General features: G+C 39.6%; 1 protein-coding gene across 6 annotated transcripts; it reads right to left on the reverse strand.

Moving 5' to 3' along the window:
• Nucleotides 1-390: 390 nt before the first annotated feature.
• Nucleotides 391-27,430, reverse strand: cdk11b (cyclin dependent kinase 11B). Of its 6 annotated transcripts, none has more exons than XM_061975294.1 (21): nucleotides 27,338-27,407; nucleotides 24,027-24,082; nucleotides 21,429-21,559; nucleotides 18,744-18,883; nucleotides 16,914-17,041; nucleotides 16,237-16,384; nucleotides 15,798-15,973; nucleotides 15,591-15,719; nucleotides 15,389-15,487; nucleotides 13,418-13,561; nucleotides 13,252-13,323; nucleotides 12,510-12,730; nucleotides 10,096-10,186; nucleotides 9,890-10,011; nucleotides 9,704-9,809; nucleotides 9,499-9,620; nucleotides 9,303-9,410; nucleotides 8,866-8,982; nucleotides 8,371-8,519; nucleotides 3,836-4,025; nucleotides 391-928 (listed from the first exon to the last, which is right to left on the reverse strand). In XM_061975294.1, exons 3-21 carry the CDS (start codon nucleotides 21,543-21,545, stop codon nucleotides 836-838), a joined length of 2,472 nt encoding a protein of 823 aa, XP_061831278.1. In that variant the 5' UTR covers nucleotides 21,546-21,559; nucleotides 24,027-24,082; nucleotides 27,338-27,407; the 3' UTR covers nucleotides 391-835. The 6 variants fall into 6 exon arrangements, with proteins under 6 accessions (XP_061831278.1, XP_061831297.1, XP_061831292.1 ...); XM_061975313.1 differs by having other exon boundaries at nucleotides 15,798-15,934; nucleotides 24,027-24,147; nucleotides 27,338-27,356; XM_061975308.1 differs by having other exon boundaries at nucleotides 15,615-15,719; nucleotides 24,027-24,147; nucleotides 27,338-27,356.
• Nucleotides 27,431-27,967: the final 537 nt, after the last annotated feature.

Below are 27,967 nucleotides of genomic sequence, written 5' to 3' on the forward strand. Positions count from 1 at the left end.
TAGTATGAACAAGCAGTGTCGTCTCTGACCTTTGGATGTATTTGGAGCTGTACGCACATGTGGAAGACCTCAAATGCTTCACTTGCTTTACAAGGCTGAGCATTGCCAAAGGCCATCAGTCACTTCCACCAGCTGCTCTTCTTCAACACATCAGGTGTAACATTCTGAAGGAGGGAGCTGCAGTGGAAGGCTAAGAGAGACAAATCAAACTCAATAACTGTCTGTTTTGTTCAAGCTTCATACCATCTTGGACTGAGCCTGTAAATGTAGCACTTTGTTTTTCATGGGCTGAAATCAAAGAGTTGATTAATTCAAATAAATTCCACAATTGAGGAGCAAAAGCTGCATGGCAACATGCAGAGTGACATCAACTTTGGACAGCTACAAAAGAAGGGGCTGACTTCTTTTACTTTCCACTCTGGCAACGTGCAGAATTACAAAACAGACAGTTTCAAACTTTATTTCCAGACAAAAAAATATGCCCTTATCTTTCAGTGAACAGTCGTAATAGTGCTCGATGGAAAAGCTAATGTTGTACAATGGTACAGTAGCTCAGGCTGCCATCTGCAATGACCATTTATACAACTGGAGCCTCTCTCATGAAGTGAACTAAGTGGAATAAAAGACAAAACAGAAGCACTAAGTTAAGTCCTAAAATTGCCACATTGGAGATGGTAACATGGGCAGTAGTAAGTGTTGGAAGTGGAACACATCTGCGCCACCAGTCTTGCTGTGAGACAGTCCTCGTTAATAGTCATAATTGATCACAGATTGATCTTGTTTACAGTTCAGTCCACAGGCAGGCATTCCGTGCTCTTTCCATGTGGACTCAGCCTCAAAATTTGAGGCTGAATCCTGGTCCCACAGCAGACGCTCCTTGATTGCTGGTAGTCAGGTGAAAGCCTGTGTCCTTTAAGTCGTCATCACCCTAAGGAAAAAAAACAGCGGTTTCAGCATGACCCTTTTTATTATATAAAAAAAGAAAGATTATGGATAATCAAATATGGGTATTATTTTGAACTCTAAACAAGGATTAAAATGATAAAACAGCAAAATCAGTGGAGAATTTATTGTGCCAAAATTAAATAAAAATAACACCAATTAATATTTCATTTAAATATTATTGAAATACCCAAAGTAGTTAAGTAGTCGAATTGTCTATTCATTGAATACATTGTGAATTATAATTTGTAATAATTGTACTGAACCTATTTATTTATTTCATGGCCAATTCATAACATAAAAAGGTAATTAAATAGATACGTTGGTCAGGAAACAGTTGATAAATAGAAAAAAAGGAATAAATACAGTTACATTATGTTTAAATGTATGTAATATATAATTTAAAAATGAATTCAAGTTATCTATTTAAATTGCTTTATATGTATTTAATTTTGGTATAATATAACTCAAGAGAAAATTACTGTGTAAACTAAAGTCCTCATGAGACCTCATTTCAGTGAGCATCAAACTACTTTACGTGCATTTTGCTTTACTCGATATTTGTTTTGTGACGTGTAGTACCAAAATTGACCAGTCATGTTTGATGTTGTATTTACATTACACAGTGGTTAAAGAGGACCTATGATGAGTTTTGTCTTTTTTGTCCTATAAATGTTACAATGTTAGATGTTAAACAATGTCAAAGTGTCAAATCATCAAGTTCATGCATTTGGGTGTGAGCTCGCATGCAGTCTTGGATGCCTCTGACCGATGGATTTCAGAGTTGTTTTATTAAACATGGGCCATTTGTGACCTTAAAAATTGACGGATGTACATATGTGGTCATTCTTGGACATGCTGTGTTGGCAAGCCTCCTCCCCCTTTGCTGAGCGAGACTGCTGCCACTGGAGCATTCTTATATTCCTTCTCGTTACATGCCTTCCCGCTTGCTCTAGGTCTATAAAATAAATACTAGAAAATATATACTTTGGTGTTTATTTGTACACACCATTTGGGCCACTACGAAATTGGATTCGCCGACGGAAAAGGACAACAAAATTGCAACATTATGACATGGTTTGTCGGAACCCAAGAGAAGGTAAAATAAAGTATTTTCAACTAATCCTGACATGCGCATAACACAGTCGCGCGACAGGCAGGCACATAATAAATGCTGCTAAAATCAGCTATTTTTCGCTGTGTTGATTAAAGAGTGGTCAGGATTACCTAATGTTGTGACCGTCAAATCTATTTACTGTTCATGAAGAATATTTTTCGACGGTGACTGAAAAAAACAAAACGTAGACGTTCATCTTTACGATATACCGTAAATTCCAGATTATAAGACGTTACTTTTTCCTACACTTTAAACCCTTCGGCTTATAAAACGGAGCGGCTAATTCATGGATTTTCTTTTCCTATGGCCATAATGCAAATAGTTTTCAAAAGAAGCAAGCAAAGACACTGAAATGGTGAATTATTGTCTGTGCTAAGGCATCATCTTTGGGCGAGTTCGCTCACTGAAGGTGCTTCAGTGCTCTACCGTTTCGAGCTTTTAACCAGAAGTACAACTGCCGTTCCGTATTCTGGCGGCCCATAGCGTTTCTACTCACATGGATTCAAGCAACGTTTGTAAGTTTTACAATATAACAAACAATTTATATTTACTAAACCGTCCCATATGTGGTGTCGGTAGTAGTGCTTTCATGCATTATTGTACGTGTTATCGTAATGTAATCAATCAAGCGTTGTTAGCATTAGCTAATATGCTAACACGTTTAAGAGTGTCTGTGTTAGTATTATTAACTTACAATTGTTTCAGTTTCACAAATTACACAGTAAATTGACCAAAACATCACAGTGGAGTTAAGTCTGTTTAGCTGATTGGAAAGCTTGCTTCCGCAGCTCCTGGGTCCATGACGATGACTTCCGTTTTGTTTAATCAGCTTTTTTACTGCCATGTTACAGGCACCGTTCGAAAACAATTAAGGTATGTAAATAAACATTTAAAAAATATTTTAAGTGTAAATAACTCATTTCACAACGTATATATCTGCGGCTTACAGTCCGGTGCAGCTAATATATGGAAAAATATTTTTCTTCGAATATTTAGTTGGTGCGGCTTATAAACCGGTGCGCTCTATAGTCCGGAAAATACGGTATATTTAACAGTGTACATTTTAAAAAGATAAATCATGATACTTTAGGGAAAGGTGGGACGTGGACGGTTTCAGTCGCAAACTAAAGGTAACGCCTCCACAAACAAACATCTTTCAAACTCAAAAAACGGGTTATTAAAGTTACTGTCGAGAAAAATATATGCAAAAATTACACCAAAGCAATATCTAGACCACAAGGTAGTGTTTTCAATCTAGATTAAAATCATCATAGGTCCCCTTTTTACACTTGTATGAAAAGTAATCTTAAAAAATTATATGCTTGAGGTTCATCTTTTTAATGTGCCTTCATCATTGTGTTTTATTTTTGCTTTTTACACTCTGTTGTGAAATTTGGCACAAATAGTCAAAACTGTTGACGCAAATATCCCACACAGATGTGGGTATAAAAAAAGAAACTAAGTACTTAGACTGAAGCCAGTAAGTCTTGGCCCAATAATGGACACTCCAATCCTATTATTAACAGTGAACCATCAAGATTGTTATGACGCTGTGCAATTACGATACACTGCTGCTTTAGAATTGAACTTCCTTGTGGGTCGTACCACTGCTGAAAACATTAGGAACGTCACTGTGCGCATCATGGAAAACACGAGAAGCAACTAGGCAGACACAAAGCAGAGGCTTCTCGGCCTCTAATCTATTTAACACAGGCAGCCTTCGGAAAGCCTACTGGCTTTATGTCATGGAGAAAGTGGAAGGCTTAATGTCCTTACCAGTTGACTGTAGCCCAAGCCTCCCTCGGGCGGACGAGGGCTGGTGCCTCTCTTTACCCTCTGTTGCTCACTTTTAGCCGGCCAGGTGGGGAACATAGATGGGTCGATGGGCAGCGGCGTCTCGCGGAAGTACTCGTGCTTAAGCCCCTCGTCAGACAAGATCCTCTTAGCGGGGCAGAAGGTGAGGAATCTGGAAAAGGAAAACGGCACAGTTCACGTGAGGATGCTGTCAGAAATAGTACAGGCAGCATCACCGCATTGTTGATAAAGATTTGTATTGTGCAGAATCCGTTGTTGATTAAACAACACAACTAAACCTGTGTGTCCCCACTGACAGATGACTACATCAGTGAATGCCAACCGGTTCATCGGGTGTGCAGCAGAAAATTTTCTAATTTCCTTAATTGGTTCGAAAACTCCTAATTTACTACAATTTTTTTTCATGTATGCCAGTAACATATAGTGACAGGCAGAACAATTATTTGAGTCCTACATAATCAAAATCCGCTTTATTGGCCAAGTGTGTTTCACACATACTTGCCAACCTTGAGACCTCCGATTTCGGGAGGTGTGGGGTGGGGTTGGGGGTGGGGCGGGGGCGTGGTTAAGAGGGGAGGAGTATATTTACAGCTAGAATTCACCAAGTCAAGTATTTCATTTATATATATGTATAATAAATACTTGACTTTCAGTGAATTCTAGCTATATACAGGTAAAAGCCAGTAAATTAGAATATTTTGAAAAACTTGATTTATTTCAGTAATTGCATTCAAAAGGTGTAACTTGTACATTATATTTATTCATTGCACACAGACTGATGCATTCAAATGTTTATTTCATTTAATTTTGATGATTTGAAGTGGCAACAAATGAAAATCCAAAATTCCGTGTGTCACAAAATTAGAATATTACTTAAGGCTAATACAAAAAAGGGATTTTTAGAAATGTTGGCCAACTGAAAAGTATGAAAATGAAAAATATGAGCATGTACAATACTCAATACTTGGTTGGAGCTCCTTTTGCCTCAATTACTGCGTTAATGCGGCGTGGCATGGAGTCGATGAGTTTCTGGCACTGCTCAGGTGTTATGAGAGCCCAGGTTGCTCTGATAGTGGCCTTCAACTCTTCTGCGTTTTTGGGTCTGGCATTCTGCATCTTCATTTTCACAATACCCCACAGATTTTCTATGGGGCTAAGGTCAGGGGAGTTGGCGGGCCAATTTAGAACAGAAATACCATGGTCCGTAAACCAGGCACGGGTAGATTTTGCGCTGTGTGCAGGCGCCAAGTCCTGTTGGAACTTGAAATCTCCATCTCCATAGAGCAGGTCAGCAGCAGGAAGCATGAAGTGCTCTAAAACTTGCTGGTAGACGGCTGCGTTGACCCTGGATCTCAGGAAACAGAGTGGACCGACACCAGCAGATGACATGGCACCCCAAACCATCACCCAACCATGCAAATTTTGCATTTCCTTTGGAAATCGAGGTCCCAGAGTCTGGAGGAAGACAGGAGAGGCACAGGATCCACGTTGCCTGAAGTCTAGTGTAAAGTTTCCACCATCAGTGATGGTTTGGGGTGCCATGTCATCTGCTGGTGTCGGTCCACTCTGTTTCCTGAGATCCAGGGTCAACGCAGCCGTCTACCAGCAAGTTTTAGAGCACTTCATGCTTCCTGCTGCTGACCTGCTCTATGGAGATGGAGATTTCAAGTTCCAACAGGACTTGGCGCCTGCACACAGCGCAAAATCTACCCGTGCCTGGTTTACGGACCATGGTATTTCTGTTCTAAATTGGCCCGCCAACTCCCCTGACCTTAGCCCCATAGAAAATCTGTGGGGTATTGTGAAAAGGAAGATGCAGAATGCCAGACCCAGAAACGCAGAAGAGTTGAAGGCCACTATCAGAGCAACCTGGGCTCTCATAACACCTGAGCAGTGCCAGAAACTCATCGACTCCATGCCACGCCGCATTAACGCAGTAATTGAGGCAAAAGGAGCTCCAACCAAGTATTGAGTATTGTACATGCTCATATTTTTCATTTTCATACTTTTCAGTTGGCCAACATTTCTAAAAATCCCTTTTTTGTATTAGCCTTAAGTAATATTCTAATTTTGTGACACACGGAATTTTGGATTTTCATTTGTTGCCACTTCAAATCATCAAAATTAAATGAAATAAACATTTGAATGCATCAGTCTGTGTGCAATGAATAAATATAATGTACAAGTTACACCTTTTGAATGGAATTACTGAAATAAATCCAGTTTTTCAAAATATTCTAATTTACTGGCTTTTACCTGTATATATATATATATATATTTACTCTATTATATATATATATATATATATATATATATATATATAAATAAGAGAAATACTTGAATTTCAGTGTTCATTTATTTACACATACACACACATCTACTCATTGTTAAGTTAAGGGTTGAATTGTCCATCCTTGTTCTATTCTCTGTCACTATTTTTCTAACCATGCTGAACACCCTCTCTGATGATGCATTCTGCTTCATCTCCTTGAATGTTATTGTCACATAGGCATGTACAGTAGATGGCAGTATTGTCCTGTTTAAGAGTGTCACAACATTGCTGTTTACGGCAGACGAACTGCTTTACGGTAGACAAAAAGGTGCCTGCTGTTGTTGTGTGTTGTTGCCGTGCTGGGAGGACGTTAATGAAACTGCCTAACAATAAACCCACATAAGAAACCAAGAACTCGCCCTCGATCATTCTACAGTTATAACGTGATTGGGCAGGCACGCTGTTTATATTGTGGGAAAGCGGACGTGAAAACAGGTCAGGTCCGCATGGAGCTCGGCCTGAATTTCGGAAGAAAATTTGTCCCGGGAGGTTTTTGGGAGAGGCGCTGAATTTCGGGAGTCTCCCGAAAAATCTGGGAGGGTTGGCAAGTATGGTTTCACACTCAAGGAATTGGACTTGGTAGGCTTTGCTCTCTTGTTAAATGTAAAAACAATTTTTTTAGGGTTAGGGTTAGAATAATAATAAATAAACAATAATTAGCATGTGTATCCACCCGTTGCCAATCACACATTTTTGTTTAGTAACGTGCCATGATGTAAAATACACTATTCACAAAAAGTAAAGGCTAATAGGCATACAGGTGAAATTACAAGATGTAGATACAATGAACTAAATAACCTTTTACAGATTAACTTAATTTGACCTTTTCTAAACTTTTGAATACATATGTCCCAACTGATTAATGTTTCAGTACTTTTTGCTAACAAGGATGCACAACGGTATTCACAACAGGTTTTTTTTTTGCTTAAAAAAATATGCTATTCCCTATTATCTAATTGTACAAAAAGTACTGTAACATTAAACAATTGGGGAAATTAATTAATTGTGGAAATCAAAACTTCACTTGACGGGAACTATCAACATGTGAGTTGGAGCACATAAGAAGGGGGATAACACCTTAGCAAGTATTACATAAATAAAGAGAAGTGATTCAAAGTGTATGCCCTACTTTCTAAAGAGACATGTACACAAAATACTGTAAATATTGATGTAAATACTCCAAGACTTCTTTAAATCAAGGTGGTAATATTTCAGTTTAACGATTGAGCGCTAGCTTGTGATTGAACTTAGCTGTATGTCAAAGATGGATATGAAAGATTTTTAGGCACCAGTGTGAGATACTACAGATCAACCTGCCAAAAAAAATACATCTCTGTTTATTTAGCGGTTCTTTCATGTTTCCACTTCACATGTTTTGATTCCCTCCTGGCTGTTTAAGTGTGACTGAAAGGGTGCCAAAACTCTCAGTCAACTATGATCCCTCAGACAGCACAGTGGACATGCTGTTACAAATCTTTTATGGTGGTCTTTTACAGAGACATGCAAAAACTTTGCGGAAGGGCGTAAATATCTAGGGATCATCTTTACAGCTCCTCAACAATACTGATGGAACAATATATAGAAATAAACACGTATCACTTGCGTCCTAATCAAATGTATGTTTGGCGGTATGGGTCATCACCATGGTGAGTATCTCGTGGAACAGAACATGAGGACGGAACTGAGGTATGTTGATGAATCACCATTGCGCTCCTGTTGTCATGTTTTAGCGAGCTGGCCAGAAAAGCACAGAGTGAATAAAAAGCTCTGGAGCAACGAAAGGAAAGAGCGGAGCAAGAACGCATTGATGTGAGTGAATGTCTTTCCACTGTCAAATCCTGCTGATTGTAACTGACGTATCTGTTTGATATTTGCCTTTCGCTCACATCTGATTTGAGTATTCCACTAGTAATGACTAAAACACTGCCACTCAAGGTTTTACTCTACGTCATTATGTTAAACTACCACACGAAGAATTGCCTGTGCCCTTGATATTTGTCTTACTATGCAACTGGCGCATTGTCCATATGATGTACTCATCACAGCTTTATTGGGATGGCGCTTTGACCACAATTTGCAGTCAGACAGGCGGCAGCCGAGTGCAAGTTTGGGGCACACTGTTACCTTGAATATAAAGAAAAAAAGTAGCTTTAAACGAACTCACTTGTTCATTAAGTCGAAGCCCTGGTCCGAGAGCAGCGCACCAAAGCGCTTTCGCAGGTTATTGTAGGGATACTCTGTGAAAGACATCTTCTTCACAGCAGGAAGCTCATTGTAGCCCGGCCAAATTTTCTCACTGGGTGACCCCAGATCCTAAAGACCGCACAAAAAACATAGGACCCTCTTAGAGCACACGCAGGACAGACGGATACAATATAATTCCACTTTGCCTCAAGTATCCATCATACAGACACGTACAAAAGCTTAATTCATCACAGGTAACGGCTGTTGGGTAACTCGAGAGGCTTAAATGAGTCCAAACCCATTCGGACTACTAGGGTGGGCTTCTTGGTTTCATCCCCTAGGTCGCTTAAATCCAGCAGCTCCACCCTGTGGTGCGCTATGGAGCTGCACTGTGAGATGACCTACTCTAGACATATATCTGCAAAATTTACTGCCTCTAAACACCTTAGCGGTGGTGATAAATCAGAACATTTACCTTGAATACTTTATTAATTTGGTCAATTTCTGATTTTCCAGGGAAGAGAGGTTTCTGGGTGAGGAGCTCGCCAAATATGCAGCCCACAGACCACATGTCGACAGCTGTGGAGTACTCCTGCAGGAAGGAGAAAAAACACAGTGGCAGTCCATAAAAACATAACGCAGACAGTCTGCCTGGCACGTTTCTGCTTTGGTCTGTCTCGCCTGTGAAAGTGGATGTGCTGTGACGGCCTTTGGACATTTTCCACATGTAAATCATCTTGCGTAAAAGTCAAAATTAGGCTTTCAAACGCTGAGTGATTTGCAGCTGTTGGCTTATATTTGGAAATATATTTTGGGGGTAAAACAATCAGCGACAATGACATAACCCTTCTATGTTAATATTTGTAGTTTGAGCTATTGCAGTGCATCTGGCTCGTGGAGATGTGGTTTTACCTTGGCTCCCAGCAGCAACTCTGGGGATCTGTACCACAAGGTCACCACCACAGGAGTGTAGTGCTTCAGGGGGGACCCATACTCACGGGCTAGACCAAAGTCACCAATCTAGAAACACAAATACATATTCAATTGTATAGAAACGTGCAATCTAACAGTGTCCCTAATAGTTCCTCACTGCTAAGTGCTAACCCACCTTCAGGATGCCCTTGTGGCTAAGCAGCAGGTTGGACGTCTTCAGATCACGGTGGAGAATCCAGTTATCATGGAGATGGCGCACTCCTCGCAGCAGCTGAATCATCAGCGTCTTGACTTCCCCTGGTGATCGGGGTTGAGTAAAAGCCAATTTAACAGAATAATAACATATATCTGCGTTATTTACAGTCAATATGCTAGAGTACCTGGCAGGAAAGGCTGCTTCATGGTTTCCATCAAACTCTTGAGGTCATGCTCAACATAGTTCATGACAATGTAGATCTTGTCCATGTTGCTTCCAACAACTATTTCCTACAGTAGAATGGACATTTTAAGCACTTAAACAAATGATAGTGCATAAACAAATATAAAATAATGCAAAGTATTCTTACCCTCACTGTGACGATGTTGGGGTGCTGAGCTTTCAATATAGTATTGATTTCTCTTAAAGACGTGATAGGAAAGCCCTCCTTCTCCTTCTCCATCTTTAGCCTTTTCAAGGCCACAATTTCATCTGCAAACATGTTGGCAAATGTTTTGTTTTGCCAGTCTGTGCATCAGAGACACATTATGGCCCACATCACGTTTAGTCTCCTACCAGTCTTTTTGTCCTTGGCTCTATACACCACACCATACGTTCCTTCCTCTATTCGGTTCAGACACTGGAATTCTTCCACACTGCGACAACCCTTGGAAACGACAACACATAAATATTCACATTCATTTGTTGCTGACTTGCATTGGATGATTATTACACACTTTTTCAATTGAATTACACCACAACATTACAACATCACGATGCATCTTGGTACAAATTTAATGACAACACCACAACTTACAACCTCAAGGAGGATTTAAACAGCAGTATAACTCTTTCTATTGCTGTACATTTATCATAGAATACACCAGCACCATATCGTCTCAAGATGTGGCCATTTACTCAAACGTAAGACAGTTGTTTGGAGGATAGATCTCCATTCCTTCTTGCTAATTTTCTTACTCACTTCTCTAGGCAGGATGCAACCATTATAGATTTTGACTGTGCGATTATAGTCTTCGTGTTAACCACCGTTTATCACCATCATGCATTGATTAATTCCACAACAAAAAGGTTTAAACCAATCAGAGACATTTTAAGAGACATCAGAGACATTGTTGTTAATTACTGTCAGAAGTAACAGTAATCAAATAACATAATCTACCGCTTGTCCCTTTTGGGGTCGCGGGGGGTGCTGGAGCCTATCTCAGCCGCATTTAGAGAGGTAGGCGGGGTACACCCTGGACAAGTCGCCACCTCATCGCAGGGCCAACACAGATAGACAACATTCACACTCACATTCACACACAAGGGCTAATTTAAGTGTTGCCAATCAACCTATCCCCAGGTGCATGTCTTTGGAGGTGGGAGGAAGCCGGAGTACCCACGCAGTCACGGGAGAACATGGAAACTCCACACAGAAAGACCCCAAGCCAGGGGATCGAACCCAGGACCTTCGTATTGTGAGCCACATGCACTAACCCTTGTAACACCGTGTTGCCCAAATAACATAAATATGATACAAATTAATAACTATAAAACAAAAAATATTTCTCTCTTGCAATTAAATAAAAATAGCCTCTTCTCTGTAAACATCCTTTTGTTGTTAGCGTTTTATACTTGCTATATTAACTTACAATGCATACAGTTTATTCAACACAATACAGGAAGAAGCAATCTGTAACATTACATGGTCACTGAATGAAGCCTTGACAGCAGTACCTGTGGCTGTTTGTTTACACTGAACTGACAACGCTAAGCTGCTGATTGTTAGTGACAAGTTTCTATCTCCCTACTAGGGTTGTACGGTATACCAGTACAAATAAAATACCACGGTATTAATGAATTAAAAATAGTACTATACAGCCTCTAAAATAACAACGGTATTATTATTTTTTTACGGACATTACGGCGCTCCGTCGTCACTTTGTGACATTGCAAGCTGGCACTCCTCAATGTAAACAAATGGATGGATCTCTACCAATATCAGCTCTAACGATACCAAGTACAAGAGCTATATATAGTCGATACTGCAATGATTAAATCAATATTTTTGTACTATCACAAAATCTTTTGTCATTTTTATATTGTTTATAAAGTCCGGAAATATGTCCCTGAACTTTAATTATGACCAATGTATGACCTTATAACTACTTGGTATTGGATTGATACCAAAATGTGTATTATCACCTAAAACTAAGATAGAACATGTTACAACAGAAAGTAAGCAGATATTAACAGTAAATGAACAAGTAGATTAATAATACATCATCATTTTGACAAAATAATAGACTGGGAAATGACAATATGTTACTGAATACATTAGCAGCCATATTAGGAGCCTTTGTTTACCTACTTACTACTAAAAGAGAAGTTGTCTAGAATGTTCACTTTTTATGACAAAATTCTCATTTGATTGCAATAAGAATCATATGTTTAATGTTTCATAGGATTTTCTGTTAAAATAAAGCCAATAATCCCACAAATTCCGCACCATATTAGGCATGTTAGACCCCCATCATTTTCTTTTGCCAGGTTTTGCAAATGGGTGAGCCATCGTCTTAAATGACTCTCTGGTAATTTTTAAGCAACCGAGATGTTCCCACACTGCTGACTTGACCTCAGCTTTTTTTTTGGGTGGGAACGGTTCTCCGCTTTATCCTGCTGCCATTTTTAAGATAATGTAGCATACTAGCTTGTCTCTCTTTAGGTGCGTATAAAAGTGCGCAAAGCAGGTTCTGCCAGAAACAACGTATCAGCATAATGTCTGTTTATAGCGAGTGAGGAGGGCTGAAAATATCTGTGACATTTTTAATAATGGTAAATAGTAAAACAGGTTCATTGTTGCATCCCTACTCTACAGCAGCACGTTTTGTATAATCTCAATTTGAAATTTCAGTTTTGCAGATGTCATCGACACATCTATGCATCCGGCGATTTACTGGGGCAAATGCCTGTGATGTGTTGACATGCACCTGTAAAGCAGGCAGGTATTTGGGTAGCTCCTTTTTCAGCTCCACAGGTGAAATCGGAGGGGAGTCTGGAACATAGTTCCCCTCAGGGGTGGGTGTACGCGACTGTGTCTTAGACAAAGGCGTAGGGTCACCATCCTCTGCCTCTTCCTCCCCCTCGTCTTCCTCATCCTCCATATCCTCACCACTTTCCTCTGTGTCATGGTCGAAACGGGACTCTGGTACTGTTGGATTAAGGTTGAGGATCAGTGGTATGTTTATATTCTGGACCTGAATCATGGCGCTAAGTAACCATGTATAAAGATTTCATAAACAACTCAAAAACGTGGTATGGGCGTTGAATGCTCTAACTATAATATGCAGTGTCACGACAGTGTTTTCCAAACTGTGGGGAGTAAAAGTGTCTGCGGTGAAAGAGTAAATCTGAAATTGATTACAGGCATCTATTGCTATGCTTAAAAACCTTCAGTGGTCGGCTATTTGGTTTACATTTGGATGACAGATGTGCCCGCAGCAAAAGAGTCCTTGGAAGGCAGTTTAAATTCAAGGAGTTGGTGAATTCTAAGTAGATTTGCATAAAAGATTAACCAAATTCTAGTCATTGACATACTGGCCACTCAGCAACTTTAGTAAAAGTTATAGAAAGCTAGGATTCAAAATGAAGGGAACAGAAGAATGAAACTGAAATAATGTGAATACAATCCCTTCTATTAATGTTGTCCACATATGTATTACTAAACTTTACCTGCAGGTATGTGGTTTCCATTTGGCTCCTCTTCGTACTCGTCTTCGGACTGATCCTCCTCACTCACATCCTCTGCAAGAGAGAAGGAGGTGGTGTTGAAGCTAAACAACCTGGTGGCACCCTTCAAAAAGTAACAGCAGTAGAAGAGGGAAGTGGAAATGTTTACCTGCACTCTGTTCGGATCTCCCTGAACCAGACGCCGAGACAGAGCCGTCCTCCTCTCCTTCCTCCCCTTCTTCTTCACCTTCTTCACCCTCATCACTTTGGCTGCTGGACTCCTCCCCCTCCTCTTCAGAAGCAAATGCTGATGCTAGATGATGAGATGTACAGCCACAATAAGGAGTGATGAGTAGCGACGGGCCATGAAACCATGTGCCATTCTGATTTACACAGTATTTAACTGGATCAAAAAGAGAAGCTATTGGTAATTTGTTCCGGTGCCAAGTGATCGCAGACTCATCCACCCACAATAAGTGCTCGGTGGTGAAATTGTACGGAATGTAGCCTCCCGACAGAAGCACACAGAGTCCGACGCTCTTTCTAAAATTTATTGTGGACAGTAAAATGCCAACAGCAGCCGCCATATTACCGTTGGCACCGACCGCAATGCTAGCCTCGCCAGTATCCACAACAACACAGCACTTTCTCCTTATGCACCAATGAGAGTGACAGTGATCCAGGTTGCATTCAGGATAGGGTTGCGCGATGTACACAATATAAATCATATGAATTTGGTCGATGATAGCGCTTTCAATACTATCATCGTATCAAGTTAATGCATATTAATGAAACATTGTAGCAGTGTCCTGCAAATTTGACAGCGACGAGCAAACAAAAGTGTCCTCAGCGCAATGTAGCTTCCTCTTCAGCGGCTAATGTCCCTCCACAGTGCAACTGCAAAGCTACTTCTAAGTTTTAGTAATCCTTGCCATCATGGCGGCAAATAAACAAAGTTTTTTTTTTTTTACAAATATCCTCCCAGGAGGACAAGGAATAAATAAACATGCTAAGCTACACACACCGTAGGAAGACATACTAACATACGGGTATGGTATTTTTATTTTTTATGTCATGAAAAAATACAATCATGCGTGCTTACGGACTGTATCCCTGCAGACTGTATTGATATATAATGTAGGAACCAGAAATATTAATAACAGAAATAAACAACCCTTTTGTGCGAATGAGTGTGAATGAGTGTAAATGGGGAGGGAGGTTTTTTGGGTTGGTGCACTAATTGTAAGTGTATCTTGTGTTTTTTATGTTGATTTAATAAAAAATAAAAAATAAATATATATATTTTTTTATTTCTTGTACGGCCTGGTACCAATCGATCCACGGACCGGTACTGGGCCGCAGCCCGGTGGTTGGGGACCACTGATCTAAACAACAGAAGAATAACTGCATACTACATTTTAACAGAAGTTTAGCTAGAAATATGTTGCAACAAAAAGTAACCGGCTATTAACAGTAAATTAACAAGTAGAATAGCAGCAGCAATAGTTTTGAGAAAATAATACAACTGGAAATATGTCAGCATCTAAACAAGGAGTCTTTGCAAACCGTTGTGAAATGCTTCTATTTTGTCAAATGCTTCTATTATGTCAAATGCTTCTATTATCATTTATATACCAAATAACATATTGTTCTACATTCCGTTCTCACAGGAGGCTGCAATTATTATCCTGGGATTTAGATTTTAGCCCATATCGCGCATCCATAATTCAGGTACACCCGGAATTTTGAGCATCAAACATTACAATTAAAGTAAGTTCATTTTAGCACAGTCTCTATGTTCTGTATTGCTGTGAAAAAAATGAGGTTTTTTTGGTAGATTTAATTTCTTATTTTTTTAAAGTATATTACTTAGTTATCATTTACTTTACAGTATATAACTGAAGTATATAAATTACTAGTTTATCAAACTTGAAAGTCGCAAAACTCCAAAAGGCATTGGTTTTGTTTTGGGGTTGGTTTTTTTTACAAAAATGTGCACGTTATAAAGAAAAAAAAAGTACCGATTTGGGTACCGTTTAAGTGCGGCACTGTTCTTAAAGTACTCTTTTGACAATAGCATCGGTATTGATATCTATTCCTAGTGATGAGCCTTGGTGTTCCTGCCTCAATCATTTCTTACCTGGGGAAGATTCAGCAGAGGTGGTTTTCCTTTCACTGTCACTGATGTCTTGAAGGTCTGCCAGCAAGTCGTCAAGCTCTGGTTTATCCTCCTTTAATGCTGCAGGGCAAAACATCCAGTCAAAACATGAAATGCTGTACAGGTCAAAGAGAGTGTATTAGAAAAACACACTAAGAAAAAGGAGACGTTAATTGTGCCATACGCTCACTACTTTTCCGTAATTCACCCTGTTCAGGTCTGTCCCTGGGAATCCGAACAGGACTGCGACTGTGGTGATTTTGTTTTGACTTCTCACCATACTCGTCTGGTAACATCCGTTGGTGTGACGGCACTGTGGACCACATAAACTATTGTTAATTCTATAGTATATAGATTGCTAAACCGACCCTCCCTGCAGCCGACTACAGACCATCTCGCCGGGCCTCTCGCTCTTTACGCCGCTCATCGGCCCGCCTCTCTCGATCTTTCAGATCCCGTTGCTCTTTCTGCTGTTCACGCAGTTTCCGGTCACGCTCGCGTTGGCGCTCCTGCTGTTCCAGACGGTCCCTGTGGTCCAAAAAAAACCCAGGAGAATCCAGTCGGGGTCTGTCCAGACAACCAGAAGCCCAATCTTGTCATTACAGTCTTTTTTAGTTTGATAGGTCACGACTATAACAAACATGCATCACAAAGGTAGTAAAGATTGAGGTGCATAAAACCTGATAAAAACATTAAAACTACACAACACATATTTTCATCATTCCAGTGGCCTTAATTCATCTTGCATTGGACTCATGGCGCTATTATTTCTTGTTCTGGAGATCATTAAAAAACAACTTTAGCATTGTGCCTTTCCGTACTGTGTTCACCTCTCTCTGCGTGAATGAGCTCTGGCTTGCTCCCTTCGTTTCTGTCGTTCCCAGTCTTGCCGGGCTTTGTCTTCTTCCCACTGACGCTTCCGGCGATCACGCTCCCTCTCTTTACTCTCTTTATCTTTGACCCGTGCATGTTTCCCTGCTGTAGAAGATAAATAATCGATATTTAGATGAACCGCAATTCGGACATAGTCGACTGCAAAATCAATTAGTAAACAACAATAGTAGATTATTTTTTTATTATTAATAAAGTAATGCAGTTAGTTCTCAAATTTGGTTGACCGCAGCTAGCCATCTCACTGAGAGAGTCGACTTGCTCCTTTATTTTAGGGCATGTTCCAGTTTGGCACACTTTTATGTTATTTTAAGTAATGGAAATTAATTCAATTAATTTACTGTTTTTAAAAGTTGCAAGTGATGAATGCTTATTTAGTGAAATGAAAAGAAGTGTAAAACTGCATCAATATACATAAATTAAAAATGCATCAATAATCGATTTTTCATCGAATCGTAGCTCCTGAATCATAATCAAATCGTAAGGTGCCCAAATACTTCCACCTCTATACAGGGTTAAACAATATGTACATATATATTTATACTGTACAGTGTACACCATAAAAGGTGATGCAAATACAAACAGTTTTTTTGTGCTATTTGATAAAGTCCCACACCTCCTTCAGCAGAGTGACTGCGACGACGTCTTTTTTCTTTTCTCTTCTCCTCTTTTCTGTGGTGAGATTTCTCTTTCCTTGCTATTTGCTGTGGAGGCTTAATTGCTAGAGAATCATCTTCCTCGCCTCTGTAAAAACAAAACAAAAATATTGTGAGATATTGATCTATTAGTATCAAGTGGAAAAAAAATGTGATCCTTTAATTTGTTTAATCATCTAATACAATTGATATATCACCCAGGCCAACAAGTTTGTGTTAATGTCTCTCACACACCACTAGGGATGTAATGGTAAACTGTATAATGATAAACCATGGTAAAATTTCCAAAAGTTAGTAATACCGTTTGAATTTTTAATTACATAATTTTATTTATTTATTAATGCATTTTAGGCAACACTGCTCACTTCCTGGAAACAAAGGTACAGCAGCGCATGCACACTACCGCCATTCATATGGAAGTATTTTAGTGGCAAAATTATTTGCAAACGTCTATCTCAATCTGTGCCGGTGTAATCCAATTCGCATGCGTGTGTACTAATTTGTGTGTCTGTATATCTATCTGAGTGTGAGTATTCAGATCCACGTAAGTATGTGTTAGATACGCGTACGTTTGTTTTAAGTTGTCTGTCTGTCCCTGATCAGAAAGAACCCTCGATGGGCTGTCTACTTACATGTGACTTTTGTAAAACTTCTGCCATGTAAAATTTGATCCACATTTGTGAGTGTGTAATACAACTTGTGCGCGCACATTCAGAAGTGCATGCGTGTAATACAATCTGCACATGCTTTTTTTAATCTATGATCTATGAGAACCAAAAACCCTTTATGGCTGTCTTTTGTTTTATTTTTATTTTTTTATTAAATCATCATAAAAAACACAAGATACACTTACAATTAGTGCACCAACCCAAAAAACCTCCCTCCCCCATCTACGCTTAGTCACACTCATTCACAACAAAAGGGTCGTTTCTTTCTGTTATTAATATTCTGGTTCCTACAATATATATCAATACAATCTGCAAGGGATACATACAGTCCGTGAAGTACACATGATTGTGCGTGCTGCTGGTGCACTAATAGTACTAACCTTTAACAGTTAATTTTACTCATTTTCATTACCGTAATTACTAGTTTCTTTGTAACTGTTTTTATATTGTTTTACTTTCTTTTTTATTCAAGAAAATGTTTTGTATTTATTTATCTTCCATCCATCCATTTTCTACCGCTTATCCCTTTCGGGGTCGCGGGGCATCTTATTTTTTTGGGCTGTCTTTTGTTACACATGACTTTTGCAAAACTTCTGTTTTGCATGATTTGAGCGAACGCATCCAGATTTGTGAGTGTGGAATACAACTTGTGTGTGCCCATTCAGAAGTGTGTGCGTTTAATACAATCTACGTGTGCTTAGCTGAGGTGTGTCTACATTTAACCAACCACGGGAGACACAAAGCAATTTAAACCAATCAGAATTAATGTACAGCTGAGGTATGTGAAAGAGAGACGCCAAGACCCGCCCTACGTTGTTTCTGATTGGTTTAAATTGCGTAGTGTCTTCCGGGGTTGGTTAAATGTACCGTAGGCACAGTGGATTGATGTCTTGGACTTTCAATATTGATCAAAATAAGTGTAATTACATTTTGAGCACATTTAAAAATACAGCGATAATGATAACCGTGATAATTTTGGTCAAAGTAAACAAGATAAGAAATGTTCATACCGTGACATTCCTACATACAACATATATAAGAAATGTTCATACCGTGACATTCCTACATACAACATATATTTAGTTGTGTTTACTGAGGTTTAATGAGGTTTATGGCAAGGACCTGTCCTCTGTTGAGTCTTCCCTGGGGTATGGGGAATTACGAATTGTTATTTCCATCTTTTGATCCCGTAGTTCTCCTTCCTCCGGGGTCTCTCGCTTGGCTTCCCGAGCATCCGCCTGTGGTACACTGTTCTGGGAAAACTGTTGAGGAAAAAACTATTATAAACAGGTCTACAATGCAAGTACACTTTTACTTGCAATTCTCTTCTTGTCTTAAAATTGCACTTTTGAGACCTTTTTAAATTGTCCAAAGTTTTTTCGGGGTGAAGAATACACTTGTATCTTGTAACAAATTTGAGACATTTTCAATACCTCAGTGTAAATCGAATCAAATTGCGATCAATCAATTTAGAACCATATCAATGGAAATCGAATTAATCTTGAAAGTTGGCCATGAAAGGCCCTAATTTTAAAAAATGCAAACAGGAGACCGTCTACGTGTGCCTTGTGATTGACTAGTGATCAGTCTCGGGTGCACCACGTCTCTTAAAGGTAGCTGGTATAGGCTCCAGCTCAGCTATAGGTGTGACCTAGTTGTGTCTCAGTCTGTGGGGTGAAAATATGGAACAGCCTGAGTGATGAACTCAAAAACTGTTCAAACATTGAGCATTTTAAGAAATTGTACAAATCTAATATTTTGGTTCGGTATAGTGAGGTCTTGGCTTATTTTGAATGTGAGCATGACTTACTTATGATGATATTTTGAGAATTGTAAGCACATTGTTCTGGGCAAATTAAGTTATGTGGATCCAGATGAACGTGATAAAATGTGGTTCAGAGCAAACTGGATATTACGGTAGTTAAAGTAACTGTAAAAAAGGGGGGGGGGATTCAAAAAGTGTATACTTCTCCCCATTACCCTTTTGAGGTATGTTTAATGTACTTTTTTTATTAATAACATTTTTTTTTGTGAAATAATATTGTCATTAAGCACAAGATTGTTCACTGGAGATATGTACAGTATGTATATTATGTACTACATGTATGATGTGGAGCTGACTATGACATACTCAATAAACAACAACCAACCAATGTTACCTCTAAGGTGTGCAATTTCCCACGGACTCGTCCTCTGCGCACGGCAAATATATGCTGTGCAAAAAATAAAATCCAACCAAAACGGCAGACAAAATAAACACTAAACAATTTATTCTGTATGATTTTACAATGCAAGTCTGTGAGTGACAGGTGACTAAAAGCAGCCACAACAGATAAAACAATGTTCCTTTGTTAAATTATTGTAACTTCTGTCAGGACGTTTTAAGAAGCACAAGGAGGTCCATCTATCACTTTATTGAGCAAAACTGTTTGTCGGCCATTCCTACTAACCACACCAAAAACATTAGTAAAAAACTTTTATCTAACAAAACTGGTAATTTTCTGCCGTACAAACCAGGTCTCTCACACTTGCGCCAACAGACGCCCTCATTAGTTAATGGTCTCGCCCCAGTTTACATTAAAGATCTCCTGGACCAACCCACCAGCTCCAGGCTTGGTCGTTGCCTTAGATCGGACAACCAGATGACCCTGAAGGTCCCACGGTCAAACCTAGTGACAAAGGGAGACCGTGCTTTCTCAGTGATGGCACCTAGGCTATGGAATAAGCTCCCTCTTAATATTAAGTCCGCCACCACTCTGGACTCTTTTAGAGCACAGCTTAAAACTCACCTCTTTACCGCAGATGACTTTTGATTTATGTGTTCATTGTGAATCTTAAATATTTAGTTTAGATTCCTTTGTGTGTCTCAGTCTGTTTCTGTTTTTTTTTGTTTCTCCACTCGGGCTGCGCCCCAGGCTGATGTAACAGTTGGTTGGGGGGAGGGGGGGCGCATAATAAATGAAAATAACATAACATAACATAAGATTAGTCTCAGCAACTGATGCGTTTACAGGTAAACAAAGTCGGACAACGCCAACAACACACATAAAACTGCAAATGTCAGGTTGTTAGACTATGATGCAGCTCACACGCAGCCAATCAATGTCATTAGCAGGGTGTTATGTGTGTGTGTGTCGCTGTTTTGCTCGTTAGCTCATTGCTAAGTTAAGAGAGGTAAATCAATGAATCAATCTGAAACATACAAGTAGTGTACACCCACACCCCCAATCAGATTTGTGCTTATTCTACTGTCGTTTGTTAAGAATGTTAATTAACGGATATTAATCATGAAATGCTGTTACTAGATTACATAAATGCTAATAAAAAGTGTAACAATAAATTTCAAAGACAGAAAGTTACAGGAATGTACACTTTATCCCTTGCTTGTGCTACAGCACACATACAGTATCTATGTGCAACATGTGAAGTTCATAAAAAGAACTAAAGGTTATCTCTGAAAGACGTACACATTATTTCCAAAGCAGGGCCCACATTAAGACATACAATACTATTACATGGCTCATGAAAATTAAGAGTTATTTTGTGATTTTAATTTTCAGTGAAACAAATGACCTATATTAGAAAACAATCTATTGGAAATGACTGCTGTCATTTGATTATAACTATAAGACATTTAACTTGTTATATTTGGGACAGGTGTGGCCACAGTGTGCACATCTGATGTCGCTCACATGTGGTCACCTGAATTCTCAGGGGCAACACTGGCCGTGACCCCAAAAAGACAAGCTGTATAGCAAATAAATGGATGAATGGTCAAGATGCATGCACAAAATAAAAATACTTTACATTTTTTTGGCACTTTGCGTCTGTTCGGTCTTCTAATTTTTTTCTGCGCTTTTTCTCCTGAAGTATTTCATCAAGCGTTTTAACTTTCCAGGTCTCTTTTTCGTCCCCCATCAGCATCCACTCTCCACCACCTGCACCACAGACAAAAACATCCAAATTTCAAACACCGGTCATGTAAGTGGCATAGTCTGAAACATTAAAGACCAGTGGTGTCCAAAGTGCAGCTATTTTTTACGACCCGCTGCACATTCCAAAAATACTATAAAAAAATAGGAATAAAAGAGCAAACAGGTGAAATGTACAGAGAAAAAGCTGCAATGTCGACCCACACAAAGTTTCCATGCAGACATTTGTTTCTTTAAAGCTGTCATTGGTCAAAAAATAATCATGAATCAAATTCAATGTCATGCATTGTTTACCTATTTAAGGCTTCAATTACTTCACATCAAATATTCCGCTTTGTAATATTTTTTGGGGAAAATGCTGCATATTTTGTGATTGCCAAATAAAAAGTTTTCTTTAACAAAAATAACATAAAACAAAAACAAATAAAAACGTATAATCGACAGATGTACAGTTGATCTAAGGATTTAAGTGTTGAAAGTTAAAAAAAAAATCAAAATTATTATTGTCGTATTTAAGGGTCCAAACACCTTAAAAATGTTAGATACTGACTATATTGATAAACATAATTGAAAAGTAGTGCAGACTGCCTTTAATGAGGATTTTGAGGTCCCTTTCTCACTGGCACTCTTCGAGGGCGGACGCTCCCCTTTCCTCTCCCGCTTGCTTCTTTATCTTGTCTCGTATATGTGGTTTGCTAAGGAGGTTTTTTCCCACTCCAGAATGGGCCCCCTCAGGAGCTCAGTCTAGATTGTATTTTCTTACTCATACTTCCTCAGCGTTTACCTTTTTCCCATCTTTTACGGGGCGCCTTGTGGCGACCCATCAGCTTTCCTGTTCTGTAAGCCCGTACACTGTTTGTCTAATCTTGAACGGGTTTGTGCTGAAAACAAAGTTTCGTTGTACTTGTGCAATGACAATAAAGATATCCTATCCTATCCTATTTTGCGTGCATACGGGGCTTTAATCATGGAGATGATAATTTTCTGCACATCAATGTTATCATGCTCCAACCTGTGTGCGATGTATATTATATAGACTTTGAATTTTGGGGGGAAAATACTGCACATTTTGTGTTTTTGCCATTAAAAACAGGGTTTTGACAAAAAGGGCATAAACTATACATTTTTACTTTATATCGACAGATAGATCTAAAGTTGATCCAGAAATGTAAGCGTTGTATAATAAATATATATATATATATATATATATATATATATATATATATATACACACACACACACACACACAGTACAGGCCAAACGTTTGGACACACCTTCTAATTTCAATGCGTTTCCTTTATTTTCATGACTATTTACATTGTAAATTGTCACTGAAGGCATCACAACTATGAATGAACACATGTAGAGTTATGTACTTAACAAAAAATGGTGAAATAACTGAAAACATGTTTTATATTCTAGCTTCTTCAAAATAGCCACCCTTTGCTCTGATTACTTTTTCGCACACTCTTGGCATTCTCTCGGTGAGCTTCAAGAGGTAGTCACTTGACAGGTGTGCTTGAAGCTCATCGAGAGAATGCCAAGAGTGTGCAAAGCAGTAATCAGAGCAAAGGGTGGCTATTTTGAAGAAACTAGAATATAAAACATGTTTTCAGTTATTTCACCTTTTTTTTGTTAAGTACTGTTGGGATATACAGTATTATGTTGGGATATAATTAAGATAATGAAGGATGAATTGATTAAGAAATGTTTAGTATAGATATGCTTAAAATAGGCCGTGCAACTAATCCAGTGGTTCTTAACCTGGGTCCGATCGAACCCTAGGGGTTCAGTGAGTCGGGCTCAGGGGTTCGGCAGAGGTCAAGACACACCCGACTCATCGTGTAAATAAAAACTTTTCCCTATCGGCGTATTACGGATACGGCGACAGCAGAAGTCACACTGATTTGCAGGTGTGTAATTTGTTGTGAGTTTATGCACTGTGTTGGTTTTGTTGTTTGAACAAGGTGATGTTCATGCACGGTTCATTTTGTGCACCAGTAAAAAACATGGTAACACTTTAGTATGGGGAACATATTCACCATTAATTAGTTGCTTATTAACATGCAAATTAGTAACATATTGGCTCTTAACTAGTCATAATTAAGTTCTTATTAATGCCTTATTCGGCATAGCCTTATTATAACCCTAACCCTCTAACCCTAACCAAATACTGTAACTCTAAATTAAATCTTGGTTACTTAGAATATGTTCCCCTAGTGTCCAAAAAACTCTAAATTAAGTCTTTGTTACTTAGAATATGTTCCCCATACTAAAGTGTTACCAAAAACATATAACTTTGTCTTGAATTTGAAAAAAAAAAAAAACATTTTATTTTTCACTAAAGAAGGGTTTGGTGAATGCGCATATGAAACTGGTGGGGTTCGGTACCTCCAACAAGGTTAAGAACCACTGAACTAATCATATGTTCTGAGTTTCAGTTGAAACTGGGTCCAAGTTCATGTCTACGCACATTCACTCTTATCGCCATCATTCTTGCCACTGTTGATGTGGCTTCTTTGCCGAGGTCTGAAAGACAACACCAGATATGAAGTCGGAGTCCAGGAAGAAGAAGGCAGAGGAAGATTCCACACCTGGAAGCAGACACCTCATTGCATATTCATACATTGTGATATATATATTGTAAGAGCGCATCCGGACAGCCCTGTGTAAGCTGCCGTGTTGATACTAGGGAAAGATAGCGCTCACACAAATTGTATAAGAATTGTATCAAATAGGGAGTACCGGTACATACTTCTGATTTTAAGTTTATGCATCGTGTCCTCTTTAAACATCTTCTGGCTCCAGATTAAACGAATACGGGGACAGTACATAACTCCACGTGTTCATTCAAAGTTTTGATGCATTCAGTGACAATCTACAATGTAAATGTATTTCTCACTGGCACTCATCGAGGGTGGACGCTCCCCTTTCCTCTGCCTTATCTCTCCTGCTTGCTTCTTTGTCTTGTCTTGTCATAACTTTTTTGTTGCCTCTTTTTGCACTGCTCTCCAAATCTAAACATTGGAACTATTTAACTGGCCTCAACGAAATTGACAAGATCTTGGGTTTGGGGGAACCTGCTTGTCGTGACTGAGCGGTTGTTGCTGGACACGCGACGGACTCTTGGGAGAAGGAGTGCCGCATGCCTGGCGACCCTTTTCAGTCCAGGACGTGAAGATATCTACCTATTCGGAATTATGACAACAGGACATCTGCTGATTGGAGTAAGCGTTGCTCTAGTTTGTCGACAAATTGGAAGTTGCTGGCAGTCTTCAAAGTACCCCAAAGCTGCCACAAATGATTGGAGGATGCGGAAAGAACTGTGTACACTTGTGATTTGGATTAAACCGGACTGTCTGCCCCGCAGGATTTTTGAGGACCAGTCATAGACAATTTAGAGGGAAAAGCAAATGTTATTTTCATACGTGTACAAAACATTCTAACTTGGATTGTTTCCCTGGCTTCGAGACTCTCCCGAAGGACAGTGCAGCGAAGACACAACAAACTCCCTTCTTGCCTCTCATGGACACACACCTGTTGTTGTTGACTTTGGACTTATCGGCTGTGTGACATCAAGGCCGCGGAACAGAGACACACTGCAGGCTTACACACACACACATGCATCCACAAAAATATACGCCACACACACATACCCCACCCCCAAATCCAACGCCCCGACACAAATCCCATAGGGGTGATGGAAGGATGGGCAGCGCCTGAGAGCTGCGGCTGGCCACCACGGCCCCCCACTGCCTCCCCTCTGTTGCTAGATATCTCGAGATGTACGTTGTAATATGTATATGTGCTTTGCTATGGAGGTTTTTTCCCACTCCAGACTGGGCCCCCTTAGGAGCCCAGTCTAGACTGTATGTTTTTTTTTTTACTCATCCCACCCCAGCGTTTACCTTTTTCCCATCTTTTACGGGGCGCCTTGTGGCGACCCATCAGCGTTACTGTTCTGTAACCCTATACACTGTTTGTTTGTCTGAATTTGAATGGGTTTGTGCTGAAAACAAAGTTTCGTTGTACTTGTGCAATGGCAATAAAGACCTATCCTATCCTAAATAGTCATGAAAATAAAGAAAACGCATTAATGGTGAGAAGGTGTGTCCAAACGTTTGGCCTGTACGGTATATACACATACACATTCATATATATATATATATATATATATATATATACATATATATATATATGTCTGTTAGTGACGGGTCCGGCAACACCGATGCATCGGCGCATGCGTCGAGCTCATAGAGCAATACCCTGTGTCGGTGCGCGTACCGCTTTTAGAAAGTCACGTGACCGATCATGCGCTGTTTCGGTCACATGACCGATACGCGAACTGTGTCACACTGACGCCTCCTCTGTGCCCTGTAAGCGGGTCTTTTCTACAGCCGGAGAAATAATAACTAAAAAGAGGAATCGTCTAAAATGTAATACGTTGGAAAAACTGTTTTTTATTAATAAAAATGTGTAAAAAATAAATAAATAAAAATTCCCAGTCCACAAGCATCCTCATTCACAACACGTTCTCTTAGATTTCCATGTTATGATACCGGTACATGTTCACATTATTTATTGACTGTATCTAAAAAAGATAAAAATATATTTTTATTTAAATGAAGATCTGAAATAATCCTAAATGAAATACAATGACTTGGTTTATATTATTGTAAATACTAGGTCATAAAATCAGTGTCAGTTGAGTCAGTCCATAGGTTGCCTGTAGGGATTTTTAATGTCCAGCAGATGTCAGTATTTAGTGACACAGTATCAATACAGTTTTGCAATGTGTCGAAACGCTTCATGACGCCTCATCAACCCATCACTAAATTGTCTGTATGTATATATATATACATATGTCTGTATGTGTTTGTTTGACTTAAAGTTTACATTTTTATGACTACGACCCTTCGAGGTCCCAGGCCTAAATGTAAACAAAAAAAACTATCTATGGTGTTGGTTTTGAAAATAAAATCTATCAAAATGGCTTGAATTTTTCAGTGTGCAGAAACATTTTGGACATCTCTGTTACAGACTTCAATTGTAATAGAAATCATCAGCACACTCCCAATCCATCCATCCATTTCTACCGCTTGTCCCTTTTGGTGTCGCGGAGGGTGCTGGAGCCTATCTCAGCTGCATTCGGGCAGACAGACAGACAACATTCACACTCACATTCACACACTAGGGCCAATTTAGTGTTGCCAATCAACCTATCCCCAGGTGCATGTTTTTGGAGGTGGGAGGAAGCCGGAGTACCCGGAGGGAACCCACGCAGCCACGGGGAGAACATGCAAACTCCACACAGAAAGATCCCGAGCGCAGGATCGAACCCAGGACTACTCAGGACCTTCGTATTGTGAGGCACATGCACTAACCCCTGTTCCACCGTGCTACACTCTCAATGTTGGTGTTAATATCTTCTATTGAAGCACGCCAACAGCCGTGTACTTGAACTAGCATGCTGCAAGTAAGCACGCAAATACTTAAACCAACTCTACAAAGCTTGCAAGTGCGAACGACTGCATATATAAAACCAGCATAGACAATAAATCACTGAACTCTTCTTTACGGCTAGCACATGGCTAACGTTAGCTAGCTAAAACGCGACATTTACCTCAAACTACCGTACGCTTACTTTAAATTTAGCGAATAGTTTTGGGGGTTTTTGGTGGCCCAATCATATAAACACGTTAACGAATGTTTTATTAATCTATTTAACAAGGCAGAGCTCAACAATTGTGACATTTGTAAATGAGCAAGATGTGTACAACAAACCTGGAATATGGTCGGCGGTCTTCTGGCTAACCGGAAGTTGAAAAGTGCAACGAGTGACTTTAGTCGTGTTATAGTGCCATCTAGCGGTCGGTAGTGTGGATGACGTTACTTGAAGGGTCTTGATGTTGAATCAGAATCAGAATCAGAATAGTTTTATTGCCATTGTTTGAGAACGGGTTCACAAATTAGGAATTTTTCTTGGTGCAATCGTGCAACATAAAACACATATAACACAGATTTGGTAATAACAAGAGCTGTAATTGAGCTATCAGATCCCATTATAGACTTAGAAGGAATTCAAAGGAGCTACTGTTAGGAGTTATTGTTCATGTGCCTGATGGCCGAGGGGAAAAAACTGTTCAGGTGGCGGGAGGTGTGGGTCTGGATGGACCGTAGTCTCCTGCCTGAGGGGAGAGGGGAGAATAGTTTGTGTCCAGGGTGAGAAGAGTCAGCTGTGATCCAACCCACACGCCTCCTGGTCCTGGAGGAGAACAAGTCCTGGAGGGATGGGAGTTTGCAGCCAATCACCTTCTCAGCAGTCGATGCTTATCCTGGACTGTGGCGCCAGAGAACCACACGGTGATGGAGGAGGTCAGGATGGACTCGATGATGGCTGAGTAAAACTGCACC

The sequence above is a fragment of the Nerophis lumbriciformis genome, linkage group LG01, assembly GCF_033978685.3.
Source record: "Nerophis lumbriciformis linkage group LG01, RoL_Nlum_v2.1, whole genome shotgun sequence".
NCBI classification, from domain to species: Eukaryota; Metazoa; Chordata; class Actinopteri; order Syngnathiformes; family Syngnathidae; genus Nerophis; species Nerophis lumbriciformis.